This window comes from Furipterus horrens, unplaced genomic scaffold (assembly GCF_987537825.1).
Source record: "Furipterus horrens unplaced genomic scaffold, mFurHor1.1.pri manual_scaffold_1, whole genome shotgun sequence".
NCBI lineage: Eukaryota > Metazoa > Chordata > Mammalia > Chiroptera > Furipteridae > Furipterus > Furipterus horrens.
This window is the reverse complement of record NW_028327171.1, coordinates 7746736-7772287: the sequence shown is the minus strand read 5'-3', so window position 1 is coordinate 7772287 and position 25552 is coordinate 7746736. Positions and strand designations below refer to the sequence as shown.

The 25552-nt window shown below is 55.9% G+C and overlaps 1 protein-coding gene across 1 annotated transcript; it reads left to right on the top strand.

The window, feature by feature from the left end:
* Positions 1–359: 359 nt before the first annotated feature.
* Positions 360–23978, top strand: RIPK4 (receptor interacting serine/threonine kinase 4). Its single transcript, XM_090271867.1, has 8 exons — positions 360–585; positions 9344–9635; positions 14202–14350; positions 15741–15790; positions 18217–18375; positions 19187–19290; positions 20653–20914; positions 22646–23978. Exons 1-8 carry the CDS (start codon positions 404–406, stop codon positions 23803–23805), a joined length of 2358 nt encoding a protein of 785 aa, XP_090127993.1. The 5' UTR covers positions 360–403; the 3' UTR covers positions 23806–23978.
* Positions 23979–25552: the final 1574 nt, after the last annotated feature.

Genomic DNA, 25552 nt, shown 5'->3' with positions numbered 1-25552 from the left:
TAAAGGGACCACAGGAGGGTCCTTGCGTGGTGGAATTTTCTATGTAGAGGCACCAGCCTACGCAGGTGACAACGCTGAATAGAAGTTAACACGCACAAAGAAGGACATGTAAATTTGGGGGAATCTGAATAAGATCCTAATTGTAATATACTTTTTTCCTACAACTGCATGTGATTCTACAATGATCTAAATACACTGGCCCTTCTCACGCCCTGCGCGCTCGGGGGAGAACGCAGTGACCCCCCCGCGTTCCCCAGTGGGTCTGCAGGGACGCGGCTCCCGGGGCAGGGCGGGCGGAGGGCGGGGCGCATTGAGGAAGTGACGTTCCGGGCGGGGCGCACACCTGGGCACCGGGACTGCCGGGGGGACTAAGGCAGCTCGGGCTGGCGGCGAGGGTCGAGCGATGGAGGGCGGCAGCGGGGCCCCCTGGGCCCTGGGGCTACTGCGCACCTTCGATGCGGGCGAGTTCGCGGGCTGGGAAAAGGTCGGCTCCGGCGGCTTCGGGCAGGTGTACAAAGTGCGCCATGTCCACTGGAAGACGTGGCTCGCCATCAAGTGCTCGCCGAGCCTGCACGTCGACGACAGGTCAGCGGCCCAGGCCGGGGCGTCGCGGGACCCGGGTGGGCAACGGGGCCGGTCCGGGGTCGGGGCGCTTCGGTTCTGAGGGTCCCGTTCTCTCCGCCCGCATCGCCTAGGGAACAGCCCCGGAGGGAAAACCGAGAGTCCGGCGAGGCTGTGAAGCCCCCGGCGGTGTCCGCGCGGCTAGCCTGGCCAAAGTGGGGGGCTTTAGGGAGCTCCGGGTCTTAATGGCGCAGCCCGGGTCTATGAGCGGCCGCTCCTAGTTGCGACCTCGGGAGGCCGCTTTTGCCTGAGATGTCGTTAAAGTGCCCAGGGGTGCGATCTGCCTTCCCGCGAAGCTTCGGATTTTTAGGGTCGCGAGCTGGCCCTGAGTCGTCGACCTGCGCCCCTCGGAGGCGCGTCCCGTCCTCCCGGGACCCACCTGGGTGCTGCGGTCTGCGCCCGGCTTAGCAAAATTGCCGTGTGGGGATATTGGCTTTGTGAGTTAGACAGACTCCGTTGGACTCACTTAGTAATTTACGCTGGAGCACAAATTGGTATAAGACTGTAATTATTTCGGTCGGAAGCGCTGGCTTGGCTGGGCCAGGCTACCTCGGCGCCCCGGCACTTGCGTGTCGGTGCTCGGGCCTGGCGGTGTGGCCGCCCAGTTACATTTGGTGGGTCCGTTGTGGTCTGCAGAGTTTGGGGTGTTGGGGGTGGGAGGAGGGCCTGGAGAAGCAGCTGTCTTGTTTGTATTTCACCGTTTGCGTTCGCGTTCTAATAATTTATATGCACGCTTCAACTGAGCACGTTTAAATCGTCTGTTATCCTTGGATGAAGTTTGTATTCTCTGTGAAAGTCGTGTTTATATTCTGTATGGAGATCCCCCTTCTGCATAAGAGGCAGAAAAGCAGCTGGTTCCTAGTCCCTGGCTTACTGAGTGATGGGGCCTCTTTTCATCTTAGGATGGCGGTGGTGTTGGAGGGGACAGTGTGTGTCCCCAGGACTAAGGGACATAGAAGGATGGCCATGTGTGCTTCCATGGCATGTAGTAACGTATAAGCCCAGGGAGAAGCGGCCTAGGGCGCTGCAGCCTTGGTGTTTTCATTCTAGTCAAGGGGACAGTGCAGGAAAGTGGTGGCTTTTTGCTGTAAGCCTCAAACCTAGTGTTTCCTGGAAACGTCAGCAGAGTGGTGACAAGTGTCATAAAAATATCTAACTGGAGGGTGAGGTGTTCGGGAAGCTGTGCTCGCTCTTTCCCGTCCTTGTACCCTGGGATCTGAGAACTGCTCAGGCCAGAAGGGGCGCTGTGGTTATTTTGATGAAATGCCAGCTACTTTGCGTACCAACCAGTGAGTGGTTAGATCCTGAGGGGCAAGACCCTCTCCTTGGGGGTGTTTTTATGCTGTTGGAGATGTCTGTCTGATGGAGCCTTTTGGTGGAAGTGAGTTTTATTCATCAGCAAAGGTTTTACCACCAGCTTTCCTGTATTGGAAGAACAAAATAAACAGGCTCATCCCCAGGCCGATGAGTCAGCCTGCAGCCTAGAATCTGTTATTTCCAGCGACCAGGCCCTTGTTTCTTGGGTGGCCCAGCTGGAGGTAGGGTTTCTCCACTTGAGGCGGGTCACTTAGGATCTTGCATAGCCTGGTTGAAAGGTGTTTTGTCCTTTAACTGGAAGCCTTTCCTGCCCTGCCCGAAGCGGGCAGGTGGTGGCATGTACCGGGTGGCTAGGTCAAGGTCAGCATCACCCAACCGGAAACCTTTACCTGCACTCTGCCGGCTGTGCCGAGCAGGCTGGAGTTCTGCCTTTTCAGCACAGTCTGAGAAGATGGTCAAAAAATCTGCTCTTGGCCAAGAAAACCCCTCTGACTGAGTTATGGGCTGGATTTAGCCTGAGCCTCCTGCTAGGATTCCTGCCACTTCCACTCTGCAGTGCAGACTTGCGGGATTGCAGCTGGCCCTGGAAATCGGTTTTGTTACCTGTCCTGCTAAGTATTGGCAGGTTGGCCTCATTGTGCTCCCGATGAGCTGCCTCCCATCCCCGCTCCGCTATTTGCAAGCTGTTCCCTGGAGTGGGGAACAGGGTTTTCTGGGGCTCCTGGGTGCAGCCTCCAGCCCTGTACCCCTCCAGGCTAAGTCTTTACTCAACCTGTTTGAAGGGTGAACCTCTAACCCCTGCCATGGGGGGCTGGGTGCTGGGTTGCAGCACCCTGGGGAGCTTCCTAGGTATAATCTGGAATTGGCCCCCATACATGGAGAGCAGGGAGGGACCAAAGGAAAGAGGCAGACTGCTCCAGACGGGGAAGGGGCAGGCATAATAAACAAGGGAACTTACAGCTTGTCTCGGGTGACCTCAGGGTGAGTAGTTTTCTGCACCAAATCTTCAAAGTTCATGTAGAGGCCCTTCCTGGGGTCTATCATGTGCCCTGGTCTTCTTGCGACCTTCCCCAACTCTGGGCCTTTTCTGTCCAGGGCAGTTGGAGTCACTTTTGCCCCTTCCCCGTGTTCCATCGGGACTCACCACAGGTACAGGTGTGGGCCAGGCAGGCTGGAGTCTCCTGGTCCCCCCACTGCTGCCCTGGCCCCAGCCTTTCTGCCACCCCTTTGCCACAGCAGGGCCTCTCCCCAGCACCGCCCTGGGCTCAGAGCAGCAGTTTGCCCCAGCCATGTGAGCCTCCACTTCTTTACTGGAAGGTGGGGGTGCGTCGCCTCAAACCCCCCCCCTCACCCCCTGCCAGGGCCCTGGCGGACAGATGGCGCCTTGTTGGTCTGTGTTTCCTGCTCCTTGTGGCTGACTGTCATTAGGGGGTCCTGGGGGCCTGGGTGGAGTCTAGGGATGGGGGTGTTACCATTAGGCCAGAACTGGTGACTCCAGGGGCCCCCTTCCTCCAGCCCCAGCCCTCAGGCTAAGAGGAAGCCCTGAGTAACTGAGCTAAGTGAGCGCCTGGCTGGGCACCAGCCCAGCTGCTAATGCGCCACGGGCACTGGCTCGTCTGGACGAGCCCGAGCAACCCCCGGGTCTGTAAGTACAGGGCTGACAATCCGACAAGCCCATTTCTTGTCAGTTTTAAAAATAGCAGTGTGGGAACCCTGGCAGGCTCCCTGGGAACATAATTGGGTTGGTGCGAGGTGAGAAGGCCGTGCGGAGCGACAGCACAGCTCGCCGAGGGTGACGCCATTTTCCTGCCACCTTTCTGCGGACGGAGTCCCAGGTCTCTCCCTCTGCGGAGGGAGGGCTTTGTTCCTGGAGCCCCTCTCGCCTCCCGGGTCCTGGCCCCTCTTTCCCCGGTTTACGGCTCCTCCTCCCACACAGGACCACGGCTCTGGGCTGCCCCTTCCCCTCTTCCAGAGTAAATGCTTCCAGAAAGGGAGGGCAGCCCTGAGAAGGCCTTTGGTCTTTGGAATGCCTGACGGCTCAGCAGCTTCTCCAGCTGGTGTCTTAGAACTGACCCGCCTGATACCTGTCCTTTTGCTCCGTCTCCCCAGTGCCCTACTCCAATGAGAGGAAAAAAAAAAAAAAGGAAATTATGTGTGTGCTGTTGAGAAAGGATCTTTAACAAATTGCGGCTCCCTTTGGTCCTATGAATCCACAGAGATTTTCTACCCAGGTCCGGGGGACGGTCCTGGGGTTGGGGGTCCTTTCTCCACCGTTGATGGGAAATGGGAGTTGCAATTCCTCCCCAAACAGCCGGGGAGGAGATGTTTTGAAAGGATGACAGTCCCACTGAATGGTGCCCAATGGTAGCTGTGTTTTGAGTACGGCACACTGTTCAGGGTGTTTTAATTAAGATTGATGGCCGTGGATTTGGGGGTGCAGAATTTCTCTCCCAACAGTGAAGAAGGGGATTTGGTGATGGTGTGACTGGGAGGACAGAGGCTTGGCATCAGGAAGGTCCGTGGGCTCCTCGGCCCCCACCCAGCACTGGGGCTCTGGGGCTGCTTTGAAAATCTCTCCAGGTCCTGAAATAATGATGGTAATAATAATAGTAATCATAGTAATAGATCCACAGTTCCTTTTGTGTTGTCAACATAAACCAGAAACACTGCTTTGAGGGAAAGTGTCTAAAACAATAATTGCCCTCGACAGAAAAACAATTAATGGTTTCTTTCTGTGAGAGGGACACTTTTCTGTCCTTCCCAGCGGCTCCAGGAGAGGGCCCATTACAGGCTTATTGAATTGCAAATGCTGCTGGGATATCCGATCCGGGAAGGGCTGTAGCTTCCAAAGTGGGTGGTGGCCTGTGGGGCCGCTAGGGTCGGGGGGGAGGGCAGGTCCCCGCGGGGTTCTCCAGGAGCAACTGAAGAAAGGCCCAGAACAGGGGCTTGTTTGGATTTGGGGTTGGTAGTTACTGCAATGCAAACAGGATGAACTTTTTTGTGTGCCGACTCCTTACGGGGGGCCCTGGTCGACCCCACTCCGGGGCCTGTGCCACCTGGCCAGCCTCCGAGTCCCTCGAACCTCCTGCTGGGCAGTACCAGGACCCTCTTCCTCACCCGGGGGATGTGGGGCCACAGCAGGATCCTCCACTGAAAGGCATTTCCTACTGAGCTGCCATGAAGAAGGTGATTTGTCCCTGGAAACAGTGACTTATTTTCCAGGAGAGCTGGTTTCCCTTGACAAAGTGTTATGCGTCCTTTGTACAAAGCCTGCCTGGCATTGATTCTGAGGAGGGTACATCCTTAGAACATCCAAGCTATGATCCGCGTTCAAGAGCCAGCCAGTGGCAGCGGCTCTTTTTATTTTTTACTTTTGAACTAAGGTGAGCGGGGTCTCGGTAGGGTGCACGGGCCCAGGGCTGGGGCAAGAGCAGTGAACCTGGCTGAGCTGCAGGTGGGAAGGGAGGAGTGATGTGCTGACGAGGTCAGCGATCAGAAGCCACCTGAGTTTTCTGTTTTAAGCCCTTTGGGCGGATGGAAGAAAACAACACTGTTTGCAGAACGGCTCAGCTTTTGCTTCCTAAGATGTTCAGCCTTCGGATGATTGACGTTGCTCTCACACAAGTTTGCTATCAGTCAGGGTTGGCGCAGAGGACTCATTTAGAAAGGTAATTGACAAGCTACCTCATAACTTCCCCTTTTTCGTGACATCTGAAAATGTAAACTGCTGTGCATAGCTTAGGCGGTGGCCCTGAATTGCTGTGACAAGTAATGAACCAGCTGCTTGTACTGGGATCTTAGGTGCAAGTTATAAAGCAAAATATCTGGATTCTGCTTGGTGGACAAATAAGTGTTTGTAGCCCTTTCATGCAATAGATTTCAAGTCATTGTTTATAAAAACGACACAAAGCAATAGTATCAGAGAAAATCGCCTTCCTGGAAGAATAGCAACGTTTATGGATATCACAAATAAATAATTCACTTCTTTAAAAAAAAGTTTCCTACAATGGCCTTCACCGTGGCCAGCCCGCAAAAACACCTGCACTGTCAGGTCCTGAAAGCTCGCGGCGGGCGTGAACGTGGGTCTCTGCGTCCTGCAGCAGGACCCGTGCCAATGCTTGTGGGCGCAGGGCCCCAGGAAGTGCACACTCAATGCCTAGGAGCAGACAGGTCACAGAACTGGTCTTCACAGCCTAGGAGTGGGACTCCTTTGCTGGGCCCCAGCTGTGCAGCTGGGAGTGAGCATTGTTAGTAGCCCAGAGAGCAAGCCATGTCTCCCTGGGGAGGGGAAGGAGGTGGCCTGGGGTGTCATTTTGAAGGATGCGTGACCTTCCACACCAGCCCTTTCCTCTTTCAGGTGCCCACCGCAGAGCACAGGGTTGGGGGTCTGTGTGTGTCATCCCTCAGCCTGACGCAGTGCTGAGGCTGCAGGGTGGGGCCTGGGCCAGGCAGGGAACCCACGGAGGCCCCCCCGCTGAAGGTGGGGGGACCACTCTCAGCCCTGCCCAGGGACCCCGCAGGCCGGCAGGGCACTCCTGTGGGCACCTTGCTTTCTGGTAATTGGCTATGTGACCAGAATGCTAAGAAAGCAAGTCAGGCCCAAACTCAGTTTTGTTCTGTGGTGATGTCGTGATTCACCCCTGACTCATGTTTGACCTGCTTCTAGGGCCAGCGGGACCCTCTGCTCCTGAGACTGTTAAAGACCAAACTCTTGACCAATCCAGCCTACCCTTCCCCCTCCGCTGCTGCTCCCATAGGTGGGGGACCCCGGGAGGATCAGGGTGGTCCTTCCTGCCTCTCTCCTCTATTGCAGTCACTTACAGAGTCTTAATGATCCTTCCCTAGCCGGGACCCCTGTGCAGGCCTCAGCCTCTGAGTAGCGCACGGGCCCTCCCTGCCCTTTTCCACTCTAAGCTAGAGGCCCCCTTTAGTAAATCTCCCCTAGGTTTCTGAACCTCTCCTTCACAGTACTCAGATTTTCAACTTCACTCCTGTTCTGGCGTAATTTTCCATCTTCTCCCCCAGATGGTAAACCTGGTAAAGGCATGGGATGGTTTTCTTTATCATCAATTCTAATAATATAGCGAGGGTGCTCTGTAATTACTTGTCTGTAAGTGAATTTACATCAGATACGGATTAAAATTTAAGGGAATGCTGGACTGCTTCAGCGGGTGATCCCACACTAGTGGCTTATTTTAAATGTGGCTGAAAATGCATTCACTTGACCTGTACCAGGGGCCCCCAGCCTTGGCACTTTTGGCACCTGTGACTTGGGGGCTGTCTTGTGCACGCAGGGTGCTGAGCAGCATCTTTGGCCTCCGTTCCTCTGGATGCCAGGAGCAGCCCTCATTTGTGACAGCCAAATGTCTCCAGACAGTGCCCAATGTCCCCTGGGGGCAAAGTCGCCCCTAGGCGAGGATCGCTGGCCTGTGCACAGGGAGCCTTTCCCTGACATGCTCTGTGCACCCCTGGGGCCCTGAATGGGAGTGTTGAGAGCTGAGTGCAGGCTGAGCTTGGGTGCTGCAGCCTTTGGTAAACAGTAATCCTGGCCCCTCCTCCCCGGCTGCCTCCTCCCTGGGTGTTGTTTCCGTAACTACCAGGGGGCACGCTGTGGTCTCAAAGAGGAGGTAGAGCAGTAAGAAATGAACTTGTTCTTTTGGTGCAGCGTTGGGTTCTCCAGCAGGATTCTGTAGTGGGCCGGGGAGTGGGAGCAGGTAGGGGCGGGCGGGCAGGTGTAGCCAGGTTCCTGGAGAGCCTGTGGTAGGAGCTGGCCTGCTGTGGGCTACCAGGGCTGTGTGTACTGCAGTATGAATTCTTGGGGGCAGGGGGGTCCCTTAGGCTGCCCCAGCCTGCTGCCTGCATATTCTTCTGAAGGCACTGTGCTGCTCAGTTCCCAGCTCCATGTGGCTCCATGTCTGGGCTTGTGGTTCTGGGCTCTTCCTTTGGGAGCTTGTGGGAAAGCAGGTTTGTCAGTGCCCACCCCAGAACCCATTCTCCAGGAGAGGACCCCGGGAACCACCAGCCTAGATCGCACCTGGCCGAGCTCTGTCCCCGAAGGATTCGGCCTTTTTCTCCTGACTGCTCCCTGAGACTTTGACCTGCAATGCTAACAGCGACCGAGGCACTGGGATCAAGTCAGTAAGTCCACAGGCTGCCCCAGGAAGTGGCCTGAGACCAGGGGCTGCACACTGTCTTGAGGGGCTGGTGAGCAAATATTTCAGGCTATGCCCGCCGGAGGGTCTTTGTTACAACTACTCACCTCTGCCTTGAGTGTGAATGCAGACACAGCCTGTGTGGACAGAAATGGGTAAGACTGTCTTCCAGTCCGAGTTTCTGTACAAAAGACAAGCTACGGACAGCAATTTGGGAGATTTTCAAATGGTTGAACATAGTACTGTCACATGGGCCAGCAGTTCCCTTCCAGGTGTGTATCCAAAGTGAAAGCAGGCGCTTGAACAGGTGCTTGTACACCACACTTTCCTCGCAGCATTAGTCACTGTAGCCACAAGGTGGAAACAGCCCGTGTCCATCCACAGGTGGGTGGGTAAACACACTGTGATGTGGTCCTACAGCGGAATATTATGCAGCCACGAAGAGTGATGTTTGATCGAGCCACAACCCAAATGGGCCTGAATTGAAAGCATTATGATCAGTACAGCAGGCCAGTTACTAGAAGATAAATAGTACAGAGAAGTGGCCGGGGTCGGCATGCTGTGAGGAAGTGTTACTGTAGAATAGATACGGAGTTTCTTTGAGGGATAGTGGAGATTTTGTGTGTAGGTAAGAGGTGATAGTTGTACAACATTGTTACTGTATGTAACACCTTCGAATTGTATACATATGAATGGTTAAAATGGTGCATAGCATGTCGCTATAAATTAAAAAAATGTTTACAGAGAGAGGTTCTCGGGCAGCATCCTGCAGCCTCTGAATTAGACGATTGTGCCATTAATTTAAAGTGTGGGCTTGGATTCAGGACTCATTGGGCGAGCTAAAGTGTTGACCTTCACAAAGAAGGTGAGTTGAGTTCTTCGGATGGATAGTTTGTTACAACATTTGGTGGAACGCAAACTTCTCTGCCCTTATCCCAGCAGACGGGATTCTCAGCATCTACCTCCTCACTCAGGCCTGAGTGGGTGCAGCCTCAGTGCTGCTGTGGGTTTTCCGATAATAAGTAGGTGTGTTTGAGTAGCCATGGGACTGAAGATTCTGGACAGCCCAGCATTTAATTATGTGACATTCATGTGAGCTCCGTGTGTGCACATGCGTACAGGCACCTGCACATGCGTGTATGTGTTTTAGTCATGTTCTCAGCTTCGTGGGCTTTGTGATCGCTTGGCCATGGTGCTCTGTGTCCGTGGCCAGGGGACCGGGGCATGTTCCTCACGTCTTTCACCTTTTCCAGGGAGCGCATGGAGCTTTTGGAAGAAGCCAGGAAGATGGAGGTGGCCAAGTTCCGGTACATCCTGCCCGTGTATGGCATTTGCCAAGAGCCCGTTGGCCTGGTCATGGAGTTCATGGAGACCGGATCCCTGGAGAAGCTGCTGGCTTCCGAGCCACTGCCATGGGACCTGCGCTTCCGCATCATCCACGAGACGGCGGTGGGCATGAACTTCCTGCACTGCATGTCCCCGCCGCTGCTGCACCTGGACCTGAAGCCTGCGAACATCCTGCTGGACGCCCACTACCACGTCAAGGTGGGGGCCTCCTGTTTGCGGCCTGAGCGGCAGGGCTGAGAGCGCTGGGGGCGGGCGGGGGGCGGGCAGGGGGCGGAGCTGGGGCTGAGGGGGTACTCCGGGGCCCTGTGAGGGTGGGAGGGAGCCTGGAGCAGAGAGGCCTCTCTTAGAATGCGCATGTCTGTCATCCCTACTGGTTGGTGTGAACCCCAAAACGTGTGGCTAGAAAATACTGTAGGCTCTGAATATGGATCATGCCCCCACACCCTGGAACATGGCTCAAATTCCTGGGCACCCTGGGAAGAGACTGTGGATTTGTGGATTCTGGTCTTAGTGGGTATCCCAGGAAACTGGGTGAGAGATCGGGCCAGGGGCCGGCCGTCTGTCTCCATGTGAGACTGTGGGCTTGGGCCGCGCCCCCTTGGTGGTTGCAGAGGCTGGGTACCGGGGCTGTGGGTGCTGAGGTGGGGGCTGCGGAGTCATGGCAGGGGGTTCTGATGGGCTCCTGTTCCAGTAGCGTGAGGCCTGTGAGGGATGCTGTTCTTTATTCTGTTTCTGGTAAGTTCATAACAGAAAAATAGGAGGAGCAATAGAACTGAAAACCAGGGGCCAGCCACCTGGGTCGGAGGTTAGGAACATGGTCAGGTTTGTGTTTCTGTGAATGGGTTCTCCTTTGGCATGCCCTCGTGTGCACAGTGCTCTGTGGTCCACACCAGGGGGTGCACACGCCGTGGTTTTTCCCCTGTGCTGATGCTCACGTGCTTGGGAGGCCATTTCCCTTCCTCCTGCGCATTAGCAAGAAGAGTCCAATCCACGAACGATGGCATGAGTCCCTTCTGGTCCATGTTGGAGACATGCAAAGGGACTTGCCTGGATACTCTGGCATGTTGATGTTCTGGCTGCACTTACGGGACCCCTTCCTGTTGGCCTGAGAGAGAGGGACCTGAATTCAGTCTGATCCTGCCCCCAGCTCCCTCTGGGACTCAGTCTCCTCACCCGTGACAGGATGATGACACCGGGTGGCCCCCCAACAGCAGCTCCCTGTTGTCTTTGCAGCAGGCACCTCTCTCCTGGCTGAGCCAGCCCGAGGCCTGCGGGGAAATACTGTTCTGCTTTGGGGAGTAGTTGGGAGTTGTCCCTTACCTAGATGTCACTCTGTAACAAGGTTTTAGCTGAATGTCCTTTCTTGTTCCCCTATGGCTGCTGGTGCTGGCTGCACACCACTGACATGACAGCTGTCACCAGAAGTGTGTGGTCCCATGGACACCAGGGAAGAGTGGAGCCTTTGCTCTCACACATGGCACAATATGAGGATGGGATGGTGATGACAAGTCCCCACTGTGTGCTAGAGGCCCCATTGCAGAGCTGCCCCGGCCTTCAAAGCAGGGGGCCATGTGGCCAGTGGCCTCCAGCGTCTGCTAAGCTGAGGCTCAGAGGGGTTAGTTAAGTCATGGGCCAGGGTCGCCCAGCTTGGAGCGGGGCTGTAACCAGGTGAGCCTGTGTCTTCACAGAGCGTTGGGCTTTTCTGCTGTCAGGTGTGGGGTGCAGGTGGAAGAGCCTTTCAGTGGAAGAAGCAGCCCAAGAAAATCATTGGCAGTTCTGGTTTGGGGGTTGGGGAGCAGAAGGATTAGTGGGCTTGGGGTGGAGGATCCCGGAAGGCTTTCTTCCTGCCCAGTGTCAAGGGCGGCTGTTGTTATAGGTAGCTGCAGGAATGCGCTTTTCTCAGGAAACAGCTGGTGGGTGGGCACCGGGTGCTCGGACAGGTGTCTGCAGCCAGGTGCCTCTGAGGTGTCTCTCAGGAGTCATGGATCCCCATTGACCTGCCTGGGCTTTTCTATTAGCCCATTCCCTTTCCACTCCCCTACCAGGTCCTGTGGAATGTGTGGGGCATGTGGGCATCCCTTAGGGACCACAGTGACATCTTCTAAGTGTCCTGCTTAGGAGCACAGCCCTCCTCCCCCCATGCTATCGCCTGGCCCGTGGAAGTGTTCGGGGAGGGCTTGTGTCATTGGCGTTGGTATTTTGGTGGCCAGTAGATAGTCACCTTTTCCACATTTGGGATGTTGACATTCATCTAGGGACGGTCCCCAGTGCTGGGTCCACAGCAGGCTCAGTAAGGAGCAGAGGGCTGCTGTCTGACACCTGGTAGGCCATCCCTGCACTGGCGCTCGAGGGGCCTCCATGGAAACTTGCCTCTCCCTCCCTGTGAGTGCCTGGCTGAGCAGGCCTGGGGCTGTATGCCAGTGTAACTGATGGGTGAAGATCCCTTAGAGAGCTGAGCCGGGCCTCCTTTGGGATCCTGGGGTGGCCGAGCAGGGAGCGGGGTGGAGCCCGCGTGGATGGGTCTCCTTGACAGCAAGCGAGGTGATGCTGCTATTTGCAGGCCCAGGGCACCCCGACAGGCCCGTGTTGCAGCTTTTCTCTGACTCGCTCTTAATCAGGAGACTTAGTCACCTTGCACAGCCCCAAACACACAAAATGGGTTTGCATAACGCATCTTCCATTCTCAGAAATGGCCAACAGGGTGTGGGAGGGCCGTGGAACCTTGTTTGCGGTGCTAAGTCATGGACCGATTGGCCAACTGGGCGCTTCCCAGTCGGTGGTCATTTGAAGCAATAACCCTTTATTCTAGAGTCTTGAGATGAGAAGTCAGCTGACCCCCTTCCCTTGGGCCCTCAAGACTCCCTTTTGTCCATGTTTAGGGTGGTTCAGACAGGAAAGTTCACAGCAGCCACCTACTAAAGACAAAGTTAAATGGATACTTGATATTCATATTAAATACACTCAATATCAATATTAAAGTGCTCATTTTAATATATTAGTAGTAGACTCACTTCGAATTGGAGATGAAATAGCTTAGTTTAAAATCTCACACTCACTTCTGGCCCAGTTTTCCCAGATGAGACCAGGTCCCGAGAGATTCTGAGGGTCCTGGTAACCACAGTCCACAATGAACGCCTCTTCCCCAAGGCAGCAGAGGCCCGGCCATGCCCTTCATTAGTCTGGCCCGCCTGGACGGGTGTGTGCTGTTCACAGGGGTGGCTCGGCTCCCACTATCGAGGAAGCGGAGGTAGGGGGGCAGGCAGGGCAGGCCCCGTGGGACGGGTGGGCAAGGGCGCGAGAGGAGGAATCTACAGGCGGAGGGTCAGCCTGCAGAAATCAGGGAATTCTGATTTCCAGTTTGCACTTCGATGTCAGAGCTTTTTACATAGAATGTCTGCTTGTTTTCTTTCACCGAGTACATGTGGAAGCTGCTGACTGCCTGAACACAGCAGAAGTGAAAAGGCTGCCCGCGAGGTGGGGGCAGTGGGCGCCAGGATCCCTGCGTGGCCGTGAGCCGCTGTACGGATCTGCAGGGCCGGGGTGATGGGTTCATTCTGGGGGCCTGGCGCTTTCCCTTCCAGAGCTGGGAGTCTTCCGAAGGCCAGGGGCCCAGTCTTGCAGGCTTCCTTCCCATCACCTCCCCACAGATGTGGTCAGAGACCCCATGAAGGATCCAGTGGCCGGTCCTAACCCCTCCCTGCCTCCAGCAGTGATGGTGGTGCCGGGCCATTGGCTCACCTGTGAGCTGGCACAGTGTGAGCGAGAACCAAGTCCTGACTCAGCCCCGGTTCCTGTCGCCCCACAGGTGTGTTTAAGGGGGATCCCAGAAGTTGTGTAGGAGGCTTAAAGGAATCCAGAAGCCTCGAAGGAGAATACAAAGGGGCTGTTTGCCATGTGGATTCTGAGCCCCTTCGTGCCCGTAGCCTAGTCCCACACACAGCGGCTTCAGAGGACATGGGGCTGGGGGGGACTAGAAGGCCAGCTGGTAACCCCCTTGACAGTCTGTGTGGCTTTGCTTCCCCACCGTGCCTGTCTGAGCTATCAGGACACCTTGGCCCAAAGGAGGCGAGGAGGTGGAGGTATGGGGATGCGTGGCAGGGGTGCAGGAGCTCCTTTGGGCTGGCACGCCCCGGGGACAGAGATGGGCACCAGTTCTTTTTCTGGGTGCCCTGGGTTTGGTGGAGGAGCCAGCAAGCGTCTATTGATCACAGAGCGTTCCAGGTGCAGGCTGAGGGTGCGTGGTGTGTGTTTTGCTCACTTTAAAGGGCTTCTGAAGGTGCGGCTCCCTTTAAAGTCCTTGCTGCCACTTGCCCGCCGGCCCAGCTGGTGTGTTTGCGTAACCGGGTTGCCTCAGTGCCGGGCCGGCTGACCTCGCCTTCACGTGTTGTCTGAAAGCCCGGAAACTCCGCAAGCGTTGCTTTTCCCCTGTGTGCCGGTGTGGGCTGCCGACCACAGCGGCAGACGTGATGCCTGGCAGGGAAAGGTCACGATCCTTCTGCAGTTCTGTCTCTCAGTGAATTCCTTCCTTAAAGCGTCATTGTCCCCCCACTCATCTAGCTCTTCATGGCTCCCGGCCTGGTTCTTCCCAAGCGGCTGTGTTCCCCCACCCGCCCTGGGGAACACCGGCCCTGGCTCCCAGGGGGACTCCTGAGTGTGCCCGCGCCGTCTGACCGTGCGGGAAGAGGTGCCAGCCACGCCCCTGAAACGGCAGCCCTGGTGCCGCAGTGCCTCGAAGCTTGCTGAGCCGCCTCCTCTCTGTTACAGATTTCCGACTTCGGGCTGGCCAAGTGCAACGGGCTGTCCCACTCCCATGACCTCAGCATGGACGGGCTGTTCGGTACCATCGCTTACCTCCCTCCGGAGCGCATCCGTGAGAAGAGCCGGCTGTTTGACACCAAACACGATGTGTACAGGTGTGTACTGGGGTGCAGCCGCCAGGCCTGGCAGGGGCTGTGTACCCCAACCCTGCATGCCTCGCAGGGCCCTTTTCCCCGAGGCTCCTTGCTGTGATCAGACACAAGGTGTCGTCCTCATGAAAGGGCTTGGGGTGTTTAGCTGGTGGGTTCAGGATGCCCCAGGTACACAGGCTCCCCTAGGCACTGTCGCCTGCTGAGGGCAGAGGATGTGCTGGCTGGTGCCACACTTAGGGCCAGGGAGGTAACCAGACTGACAGCTTCCGCGCTGCGAAGGCTTTGGTGTCTTAGGACGTGGGCTGCGTTGCTTGTCTGCTGAAGGCGCCTGCCGCTTACGTGGTCTGTGCGTTCCGACTCTCCAGAATCTGGCCCCTCTGGCCCGGCAGCCGGTGCCTCCGAATGCCACTTACCTTTGACAGAGGCGCCCAGACAGCTACAGGCTGTTGACAGACCAACACCAGTGGGATTTATGCCCTAGAGCAGTGATTTTCAACGTTTTTCATGTCATGGCGCAGATACACGAGTTACTAAAAAATCCTGCAGCACACTGAAAACAATATTTTTTTTTGCTGATCGGACCAAAAAAAAAAACCAGATATAATTTTGCTTCATTTACCCCGGACAGCATTTGTGGCGCTGGCTGTTGTCGTTGTCTTATCTGACAATCTATGAGAAAAGAGGTCAGTGCCCCTGACTAAGTAGTCAGCTATTGCATGGTCTGGAAATTCTTGCGGCACCCTGGTGGAAAATCGCTGGCCTAGAGGACAGTCCCTGAGTCACTGGGGCTTGCCTTTTCCAAATGCTGAAGGCCACAATGACAAAGACTTCTCGGAGAAGAAAAGAGGGAGGGAGGGAGGTGCACGCGGTTACGTGAGCCCCTCGCTGTGCTTTTTGTCTTACCCATGATGACTGACCCTGAGCCCCGGGGCACTGGAGCTCTGCATGTTGTCATCGCCGCCGCCTGGAGTCCTGGCAGACTGGTTTGACCATGACCATTGTGCGTGCGTTTAGCAGGGCTTTGAGCGGTAGGCCGCTGGTGAATGGTCCTTGGGGTGCTAGTCACAGCTTGTAGAGTGTGGGGACAATAAGATTATTTATTTATTTTGGAGTGGGGAGTTTGAATGTTTGAACACATAGATTTCAGTTACTATGCAATAGAGAATTCTTGGGTCTCTGTAAATAGCCACTGTCAGCTCAGTGCTGGGTGGTGGCTTAATATTTGGACTCCAGGTCTGTTTGCCTGTTTAAGACAATTCATGAGACATATCTTGCTGTCATCTCCCTCTTCTGAAGACCAGAAGGGTTTTCTTCTGGTGTGACGCTCTGTGAGAGCTGTGGCCCTGTTGGAGGGTCTGGCTCACAGACACTAACCTGTCTGATTTCCCTCCAGCTTCGCCATCGTGATCTGGGGCGTGCTAACGCAGAAGAAGCCCTTTGCAGGTGAGTGGAGGGGCCATGCCTCCGTCTCCCAGAACAGCGGCGGGCCCGCTACGTGCACTTCCTCTGTGCTCCCGCCATGGGGGCTGTTCTGCCTGCCCCTCAGGCTGGCACGGAGACCCACAGCCACCTCATTGCAGGTGGCCCTGTGTGCCAACACAGTGCCGTCTGAGGTGTAATTCACTCACAGGAAAAGGCACAGGTCTGAAGGACTCTGGTTGGTGGGGTCTTAGGGGCCACCTAGTTTAATTCTTGTGCGTGTGTGATGTGATACACAAACATAAAATTTGTCATTGTAACCATTTCAAGTGTACAATTCGTTGGCATTTAGTACATTCACAATGTTGTAGTCACCACCACTGTCTAGTTCCAGAACATTCACATTCCCCAAAAGGAAACCCTGTGCCCCTGGCTCCCAGCCCCAGCTCCCAGCAACTTCTAACCTGCTCTCTGTCTCTGTGGATTTTCATGTTGTGCTGATTTCCAGCTAGTTTTATTTTCTTTTAATAATTTTGTAATTTAAAAAATTTTTTTTAAAGATTTTATTTATTGATTTTTAGAGAGAGTGGAAGGGAGAGAGAAAGAGAAGGAGAGAAACATTGGTATTCGAGAGATACATCAATAGGTTACCTCTTGCACACCCACAACTGGGGGTCTGGCTCGCAACCCAGGCATGTGCCCGGACTGGGAATCGAACCAGTGACCCTTAGGTTCACAGGCCAGTGCTCCATCCACTAAGCCACACCAGCCAGGGCTCATTTTCTAAGTTTTAATTGTGATAAAATACATAGAACATGAAATTTACCACCTTAACCGTTTTTCAGGGTACTGTGTGGTCGTATAAAGTACATTCACAGGACCGGGCAACCAGTGCCGGAACCATTAAGTGGATTTGGCCACAGATGGGTGACCTGGGTCACCAGCACCTGCTCCAGAGCTGCCGCCTTTCTTCCCCTTTTGAGGCAACTGCTCTTCCAGTTCCTGTCCTCAGACTTTTCGTAGCCTGACTTGGGAAAGTCAAGTACTTTTTCCCTCATTGGATAGTTTCTTTTCCTCTATAAGCATGCCTGGGCCACTCCTAATATTGTGGCCTGATCAAAAATACCTAAAAACGCCCATCACTGTCACCATGTGGCCTCGGGTCATGGAACTTTTGCTGGTTGAAACGCAGATGAGGCCATTGTAGGGTCACATCCAGGCTGTCTTTCCACCCGTCACCCAGTCTCCCTAACTCCTCCTCCTCCCCTGTGGAGGTCCATGGCCTGGACTGTGTAAGCGTGGCAGCATGCCAGTCTGGCAGGAAACTATCAGACGGACGCAACACCCAAGGCCAGGTGCATGACATTGACACGGGCCGCATTGCTTGGTAGATAGGGAGGAGTTCAAGGTGCAGAGGCAGAAGGCGTCTCGTGGACTTTTTCTATCTGCACTTGGCAGCAGAACATCCTCTGGGTGTTTAGTTTACTCTGGCTGTGGTCAGAAACCCTTGTTGGGTTTTTGGAAGTGTGAGTTCTCACGGGAACAGTGTATAGATACCCAAGAGAGTTATCGCACAAGATTTCAAGGGCAGGTGGAACACAGAACCTCAGAGTGGGATCCTGGCAGCTGCTGGGGACTTGGGCCCAATTTTCCATACCCGCTCGTCTGCCGGGACTCCAGACTCCTGAGCTCCTGGTGTGGGCGTGTTGGGAACGGCAGCAGTGGCAGGTCTATTGGAAACAAAATGCTTTGCAGTCCAGCTTGGTGGCCAGTGTGGCTTTAGGCTGAGTAGGAAGAAGTCTGGCCCACTGAGGTCACCTGGGGCCCCTCGGTCTGTGACCAAGATGATGATGATGATGATGATATAGTAATAAGTCCAGGTGTGTTTCTGAAGGAGGTTGGAAAAGAGGGCAGGTGAGGCCCCACATTATGAATTTGGGGGACAAAGCCCCTGTTTGCGCACCCCATACCCGAGCACTGCAGCGGCCAGCCGGGGTCTGCACTGTGGGATGGGACCCGGGGTCCAGGATGATGTCATTGCAGGGAGATGTGGATGCGTGCGGGGGCTGGGCGGCGCGACTCCAGGATGTGTGCGTGCGCCTCCCCTTGGCAGGCACAATCACTTTAGAACATGTTCTGTCAGATATTTTTCTCCTTTGAACTCGGTTTTCCTTTGAGTTGGCTGCGCAGAAAGGTTTGCTCTGTGACAACTCAGGGAGTCCACTTAGTTTCTCATATCAGGAAGGGGGAGAACAGCCGGGCCCTGTGGAGAGAAGGTTAACGACAGCTCTGTGCCCCCAGAAGGAACCGGGCGGGGTCTCCAGGCTGCAGCGAGAGGCGGGGGGTGCAGGGGCCCGCGTCCCTTGGTGCCCTCCTATGGCCGCGGTTCCTCCCGGAGCTAAGGGAGCCGGCCTCCGAGCTGCCCTGACCTGTGTGCCTTCCCTTTGCAGATGAGAAGAACATCCTGCACATCATGGTGAAGGTGGTGAAGGGCCACCGGCCGGAGCTGCCACCCGTCTGCAGAGCCCGGCCGCGCGCCTGCAGCAACCTCCTGCGCCTCATGCAGAGGTGCTGGCACGAGGACCCGCGCGAACGGCCCAGCTTCCAGGGTGAGCGCCTGAGACGGTCCCCAGCACAGGGCTCCCGAATGCTGCTGCCCGCTCGGTCGGCTGGGGCCCTGGGAGAGAGCAGATGGCCAGGACAGGGCCCGGGGGCAGGCCCAGAGCGGGAGGGCTGTGCAGAGATGGCGCACCCAGGCAAGCCCCACAGGGACAGCTTGGCCCCCGCACCGTGGCGCACAGCGCCGGGGTGGGCAACGGGAACTTGTAGGTCAGCTCTAGACATGCGCCTCTGCTGCGGCCCAGGGCTGGGCTTGCTGCCCGGAGGAGGAGCTTGTACTTGGTATGTCAAGTTCACATGCAGCGCTGCATCTTTTAGGGACTGGCGTGACCGCTGGCTCGTGGCTTTCTTTTCCCTTTTCTCGGTGTCTTGTCCCATGGAACAGATGTGTCATTTGGTTAGGATGTGCTCCTGATGGATTTGAAATTGACCATTGCATTTAAAACACGGGGACACATGAAGGAGGTGGGGGGGCTTCGCGTGCCGGGTGCCAGTGGGTCTCACAGTCTCGCCTCCCTGCTCTGAGAGGCTCCTTTGGGACACGGAAACACCATGACTCCTACTTGAGTCTGGTGAGGCCTGCACAGGGTTGCTGATGGGGGGCCCCAGGGGTGGGCTGTGAGCTGTGAGCTCAGCTGGGGACCAGCAACGAGGGAAATTATGGTGCTGCCTGAGCCCCTGCATTTGAGATACTTCGGGGTGACGCCTCTTCCACCCCCACTCAAGGTGGCATGTTTATGTAGAGTGTCTGCAGAAGTCATTGTCTAAGTGACATGTCCTTTTTTGTTTTCTCCCCAAAAGACATTACTTCTGAAACTGAGGACCTTTGTGATAAGCCTGATGATGAGGTGAAAGAGACAACTCAAGACCTCGATGTAAAAGACCCTCCAGAGCCCAAGAGCGAGGTACAGGGACCTAAGAGCATCCTTGGTGCTGCGCTGGGGTTGAGTTTTCCAAACGAAAGCCTCTTTTCTTGCACTCCCATACCAGCTGGGGCCCTCATGCCCTCGTTCTGAGGCTCAGCCTAATCTCTGAGCCCCATTCTGCATCAGTCGGTCTTGGGTGTCCTGTGCTCAGTGACAGGAGGGCAGGTCCCATGCAGTCTTGGTGGCCCCAGATTCATGCCCTGTCCCCGCCACCTGTCCAGTTACAAATGAACAGTGTGGGCCCATGCGTGACATTAAAAAGCTAAAGCCGCCAGGTGAATGCTCTTTGAACCATGGGGACTGAAGGCCCTTGCTTGGCCCAGCTGGCAGGGCGGGAGGAGACCTGGGCTCTTGAGGGTCTGCCTACCTTTGCAGCGCTGGCTTGGGGACCTTCTCATAAGTGATTTGTTCAGTGTCACAGGGGTAATATAAGATGTGATAAGGAACTCCCAGTGCCGAGGCTTACTAAGTGCCTTTGTGAAGTAAGGCTCAGTAACTACCCTTATAACGTGTTATCTGATGTTGGGCACTTCACCCCAGGTTGTTGGCGTGAGGCTGATAAGTGAAATCTAGGGTGTTTCCATTGTCTGAATAGCATGTGCATGAGCCTGAGGAGCACAGGTGTCCTGGGGAGGTGACCAGGCCCCCTGATAAGGAAAATGTAGGCACCGAACAAACAGGTGTGGTTCATGCACCAAGCCGCCAGATCCGCGCAGATCAGCAATTCCCCAGAAGAGGGAGGATTTGGGGTCAAGTGGCTTGGATCGGGAAGAGTCCTGAAATGGACCAGAAGCCTGCCTTTGTCACTGTCTTGTTAGGGAGGCCCTCTAAAGGGCGGGTCACAGTGTTGTCCCCGTAGCTGGGCCTCTCCCCTGCCCTGGCCCACGCACAGCCCCAAGCCAGACTTGCCCAGCTCCAGAGAGGTCATAGGTGGTAGACAATGTGGGGAAAGGCTAGCAGAGCCCCAGCCTCGCCTCTCTTCTTTGCTTCTTACCAATGCCGGCCTGTTCTGGTGGGCATAGCCCAGCGCTCAGTGCCACACTCTGGCAGCCTGTTCCCATTCCGCTTTCTTCTGTCTGGATAGCACTGTGCATGTGATAGGGCCCCGGCCGCCCGGTGCTGGACTCTCTGTTTTTTCTATCAGGTCAGTCTTCTCTTACAAGGTCTTTTGGCCCCGGGGACCCTTGAGGGTCCTTGGGCTCCACGGTGCCATGTGTATGATAACAGGAGTTCAGTTCCCCACGTGACGATCCGGGGACCACGTGTTCCTCTTCCTTCCTCTCCTTCTCCGATCACGTGGCGGATGGAGCCTCACCCCCCTCCCCCTGCTCGTCCTCACAGGCGCCCATATCCACGCCCCTCAAGCGAGCTTCGGCCCCCGCCTTCGACAAGGACTACAGCCTCTCCGAGCTGCTGTCCCAGCTGGACTCGGGCATCTCCCAGACCCTGGAGGGCCCGGACGAGCTCAGCCGCTGCTCCTCCGAGTCCAAACTGCCGTCGGCGAACAGCGGCAAGCGGCTGTCGGGAGTGTCCTCCGTCGATTCTGCCTTCTCCTCCAGAGGGTCCTTGTCCCTGTCCTTCGAGCGGGAGCCTTCCACAGGTGGTGAGTGGAGAACCCTGTGCTGTGGGAAGTGATGAGCGTAATTATGGGGCTGTCAGCGGGCAGGGCGTGGTGATGGCCGGGAGCAGCTAAAAAGAGTGGGGCACCCTGCTTCTTGACTTGACAGTAACCCTGTTTCCTCCCTCCCTTCACTAATCGGTTTGGGGTGTCAGTGGCGTGGCGGGTCCCCAGAGCCCAAATTCAGAGGTGCGTGCTGGCCAGGCCGGTGGTGTAGAAGTGCTAACGGGCCACACACCTGGCTGTGCAGGAGCGCTGACCTGTGCCAACGCCCGTGCAGGGGCTGACCTCAGGTGTTCAGATTGAAACCCTGAGCTTCATCAAGTCAGACAAGCAGATGGATCGAACCCCACACCCTGGATATCTCTGGGGTGGAGGCCAGCCATAGGTCCCTTTCTTAGGGCTGGGTAAACACCCCCATACTTTCTCGTTCATGGACTCCCCATTCACCGTAGCCATGCATTATAATGGGTGAGTCAGCCTTGGGGGTTATAGTACCCTGCCTGTTGGAGGGGCCCTCCTCAGCTCATCGTATCTTTTGATATTAATTCTGATGGGTCTTTTGTTTCAGAAGGCGCTTTTTCTGACCTCTTCCCCAGGGGCTGGTCTGTGGGTGTGGGGCTGGTCTGTAGCTCCCTCGCTGTCCCCAGTCAGGATGAAACATGGCCCTGAATTGCACCTGAAGGTGCTGTAGCCCCATAAAGACAATGTGGGTGTTCACAGTCAAGGCACAAACCTCATTTGGGGTGACTGAGCACCAGAGGGTTGAGGACTGCAGGAGGAGGGCAAGTTTGGTTTTCCTGTCGGATTGAGGAATCCCTCCTGGAAGGGAGGCATTTTCCTGGATGCCGTGGGCCTCCTCGGATTTCCAGAGTGGCGTATTCATGCCAAACGAGGTCATTTTGGGTTGAGGAAATACCTTGCAAAGGCACGGGTGGGAGGGCCTGGCAGGATGGCCTGACTGGAGGTAAGTGTGGTGACGAGGCTGGAAAGGAAAGAAACACCTGCTTCAAGCAGAGAAAAGTATGAATTTTCTCCTTTGGTCTGATGCTCCCGAATGCCATCTTGTCTTCACGCTTAGAGAGGACCAGTTAGCGGCCCACCCTGGAAGTCAGGGTTAAACACAATCCAGACTGGGCTGATTCCGGTCTCTTTCCTCCACCCGGCACCCACCCTCCTTTGCGGGGCCCCTGGCCATGTTTCTCATGAGGGAGTCTGGTTTTGTGTGAGTCAGGACTCCACACAGCATAGAGAACTTTTATGTTGAGTAGAACCTGAGATGGGAGGCTCAGACCACTGAGCATCATTGTGAGGACTAGGGACGCAGGGCCCCATTTGGAGGCTGGGCGGGGACCAGGCTGGCAAGCCCTTCAGGGGTGTCCTGGGATGGGAGCTACCAGCTCCTGCCTGGCCCGTGCCCTCCCTGCCTCCTCCTTCCTGTTGGCGATCACTGCCATTTCTAACCTTACGGGATGGCTAGAGTGATTTTTATTTTGCAAGTTGACCGAAGAGCCCCTTGGGGTCATTCATTGACCTGCTCACTACATCTAAAATTAAATCAGCAGGGACCGCAGGACACTTGAGCAATTTCAGGTAAAAAGCGACCTGGAGGCCGTGGGGAGACGGAGCCACATCAGGCCCCCAGCCTGGCTGGAGGGAAGCCTGCCGGCAGCAGGCAGCTTCGTCCAAGCCTTATATCTTCTGCTCTTCCTGCAGATCTGGGCACCACAGACATCCAGAAGAAGAAGCTTGTGGATGCCGTCGTGAACGGGGACACCAGCCGGCTGATGAAGATCCTGCAGCCCCAGGACGTCGACCTGGTCCTGGATGGCGGCACCAGCCTGCTGCACCTGGCCGTGGAGGCCGGCCAGGAGGAGTGTGTCAAGTGGCTGCTCCTCAACAATGCCAACCCCAACCTGACCAACAGGAAGGGCTCTACCCCCCTCCACCTGGCCGTGGAGAAGCGGGTGCGGGGCGTGGTGGAGCTCCTGCTGGCCCGGAAGATCAGCGTCAACGCCACAGACGAGGACCAGTGGACGGCCCTCCACTTCGCGGCCCAGAACGGGGACGAGTGCAGCACGCGGCTGCTGCTGGAGAGGAACGCCTCCATCAACGAGGTGGACTTCGAGGGCCGCACGCCCATGCACGTGGCCTGCCAGCACGGGCAGGAGAGCGTCGTGCGCATCCTGCTGCGCCGTGGCGTCGATGTGGGCCTGCAGGGGAAGGACGCCTGGCTGCCGCTGCACTACGCCGCCTGGCAGGGCCACCTGCCCATTGTCAAGCTGCTGGCCAAGCAGCCGGGGGTGAGCGTGAATGCCCAGACGCTGGACGGCAGGACGCCCCTGCACCTGGCCGCCCAGCGAGGGCACTACCGCGTGGCCCGCATCCTCATCGACCTGCACTCCGATGTCAACATCTGCAACCTGCTCGCGCAGACGCCCCTGCATGTCGCCGCGGAGACAGGGCACACGAGCACCGCCAGGCTGCTCCTGCACCGGGGCGCCGACAGGGAGGCAGTGACCTCGGAGGGCTGCACCGCCTTGCACCTGGCTTCCCGGAACGGGCATTTGGCAACTGTCAAGCTGCTGGTGGAAGAGAAGGCCGACGTGCTGGCTCTGGGGCCCCGGAACCAGACAGCACTGCACCTGGCCGCGGCCAACGGGCACGCGGAGGTGGTGGAGGAGCTGGTCAGCGCCGACGTACTCAACCTGTCTGATGAGCAGGGGCTGAGCGCGCTGCACCTGGCCGCCCGGGGCCGGCACGCCAAGACGGTGGAGACGCTGCTCAAGCACGGGGCCCACGTCAACCTGCAAAGCCTCAAGTTCCAGGGCAGCCACAGCCCCGCTGCCACACTGCTCCGGCGAAACAAGACCTAGCTTGCTGCCCTCGGAGACCGGGGCGCCCCGTGTGGGGTTCTTGTCCCATTGTCATGTTCCGTGGTAGGAACAGAATGATGCTGTGCTGGTCAGCAACCCTCACCTTGTTGCTGGCCTGGCGGCACATTGACCAAACAGGCCATCAAGGGGCTGCCGACGCTTGATTCACGCCGGGAGCGTATTTGTGCGGGTTACCCTCCCGATGAAGGTGGGTAGAAGGTGCTGACCCATCCACCCATCAGCGTGCTGGGTGTCAGAGGGACGATGGGTTGAAATCATTTCGTTATGCTCCTGAGGCTGGTCCCTCGGTGACAAGTCACAGGCGCGGTCCAGTCCACTGTGTCCTGAGCTCAGCCTCTGGAGTGCACCAGCCTGAGGCCACGGGGGTGCAAGGAGTTGTGTGTCTTCCATCTACCGCGGCAGCGGCCGGTGAAGCGGACTGTTTTGAAATGCGTTAGTGGAGTTCCCGTTTTATGGCACATCCTCACTAGATGAACACAGCATCAACTGCTCCCTTCAGCCTCTTAACGCATTGTTGACTGGTCACAAAAACACTCGTGTTTTCCAGCCCGGATGTTGTTAACCGATAACGATGTAACTAGTGTTTGCACAGGTCTTAAAAATGAGAGGAATAGAGGATTTTGTGTAAAAAAAACCAAAATTGTAAATTGTTTCATTTTCTTATTCAATTACAAAAAAAATAATAGCTGGTGATATGGGATAGCTTTTGTATAAAGTTGCCGGTCAACAATGTGTTAAAAATGTGCATTTCATCGGACAGTCGAGTCTGTGAGTAATGTGTGTAAAGGAAGAAGGTTGGTTTTCCACAGCTCGGCAACCTTACCAGCTCTGACGCAGTCAGATTTGTTCACGGTCCTCGTGGTGGCCGCACACCCCCGAGCAGGACCAATTGCTGTCATTCATTTCTTCTGCAGAAAATGCGTTTGGAACTCTAGAGCCACGTGCGCAAGAGTCATTTAAAAATTCACTTGTGACCTCAGTTTTGGACTCAAAACAGTATTCCTTAGTTAGACGAACCACCTCATTCGATGGCTTCTTTCCAGCCCCTGTGTTTGGAAAGGTGGTCGTCTGGGCGGAGTGCTACTGTTTTGGGGTCTCAGAGGGTCTTTTTGACCTGCTTACAAACCTCTCAACCGTGTAATCCCCAAGGAGGCCCCAGGAGACCTCCCCCCCAACACTCCTAGCTATAAAACATGGGGTCGTCTAGCTCTGTTCATCAGTGTCAAGGTGTCCCATGAGCCCCGCCTCCGATTTTGTTATCAGAGTATATTTGCTGTGGGGGATGGTCCTGTCTGCAGACAGGCCTATGGTGTATGACACAGAGATTGATATTAATATACCATGTATGTTAATGTGAATCTGTGGGCTGGATGCTTCTTTTCTATGACAGGAAATATCCAGACTGCTCACAGCTGGCTATGTTTTAATACGCCGCGCGCTTTTCCCGGGAGAGTGTGGAAGGGAAAAGCGCTCGTGTAAATAAAGCTAAGTTCTCTTCTACTGTTTTTGAAATCAGCAAGACTACTTTTTCTTATAAACGAGCTCGAATAGTTGGATTTCTGAAAACCAGAGGTTTGAGGCCGTCGTGTGTAGTGTGGGGATGCCCTTCCGGAAGGGGTGGTCTGTGGGCACTGAATTAGCCAGTGACACGGGGGCACGAAGGAAGGGGAAGGGGGGACCCAGACTTCCTGCCTCCTTTCCTGGGCCCCGCCATTTTTGTGTGAAC

Coding starts and splice junctions, on each gene's coding strand:
- RIPK4 (XM_090271867.1), top strand. CDS start 404: ATGGAGGGCGGCAGCGGGGCCCCCTGGGCCCTGGGGCTACTGCGCACC. Junction 9,636..14,201: donor ACGCCCACTACCACGTCAAG/GTGGGGGCCTCC, acceptor TCTCTGTTACAG/ATTTCCGACTTCGGGCTGGC. Junction 14,351..15,740: donor ACCAAACACGATGTGTACAG/GTGTGTACTGGG, acceptor ATTTCCCTCCAG/CTTCGCCATCGTGATCTGGG.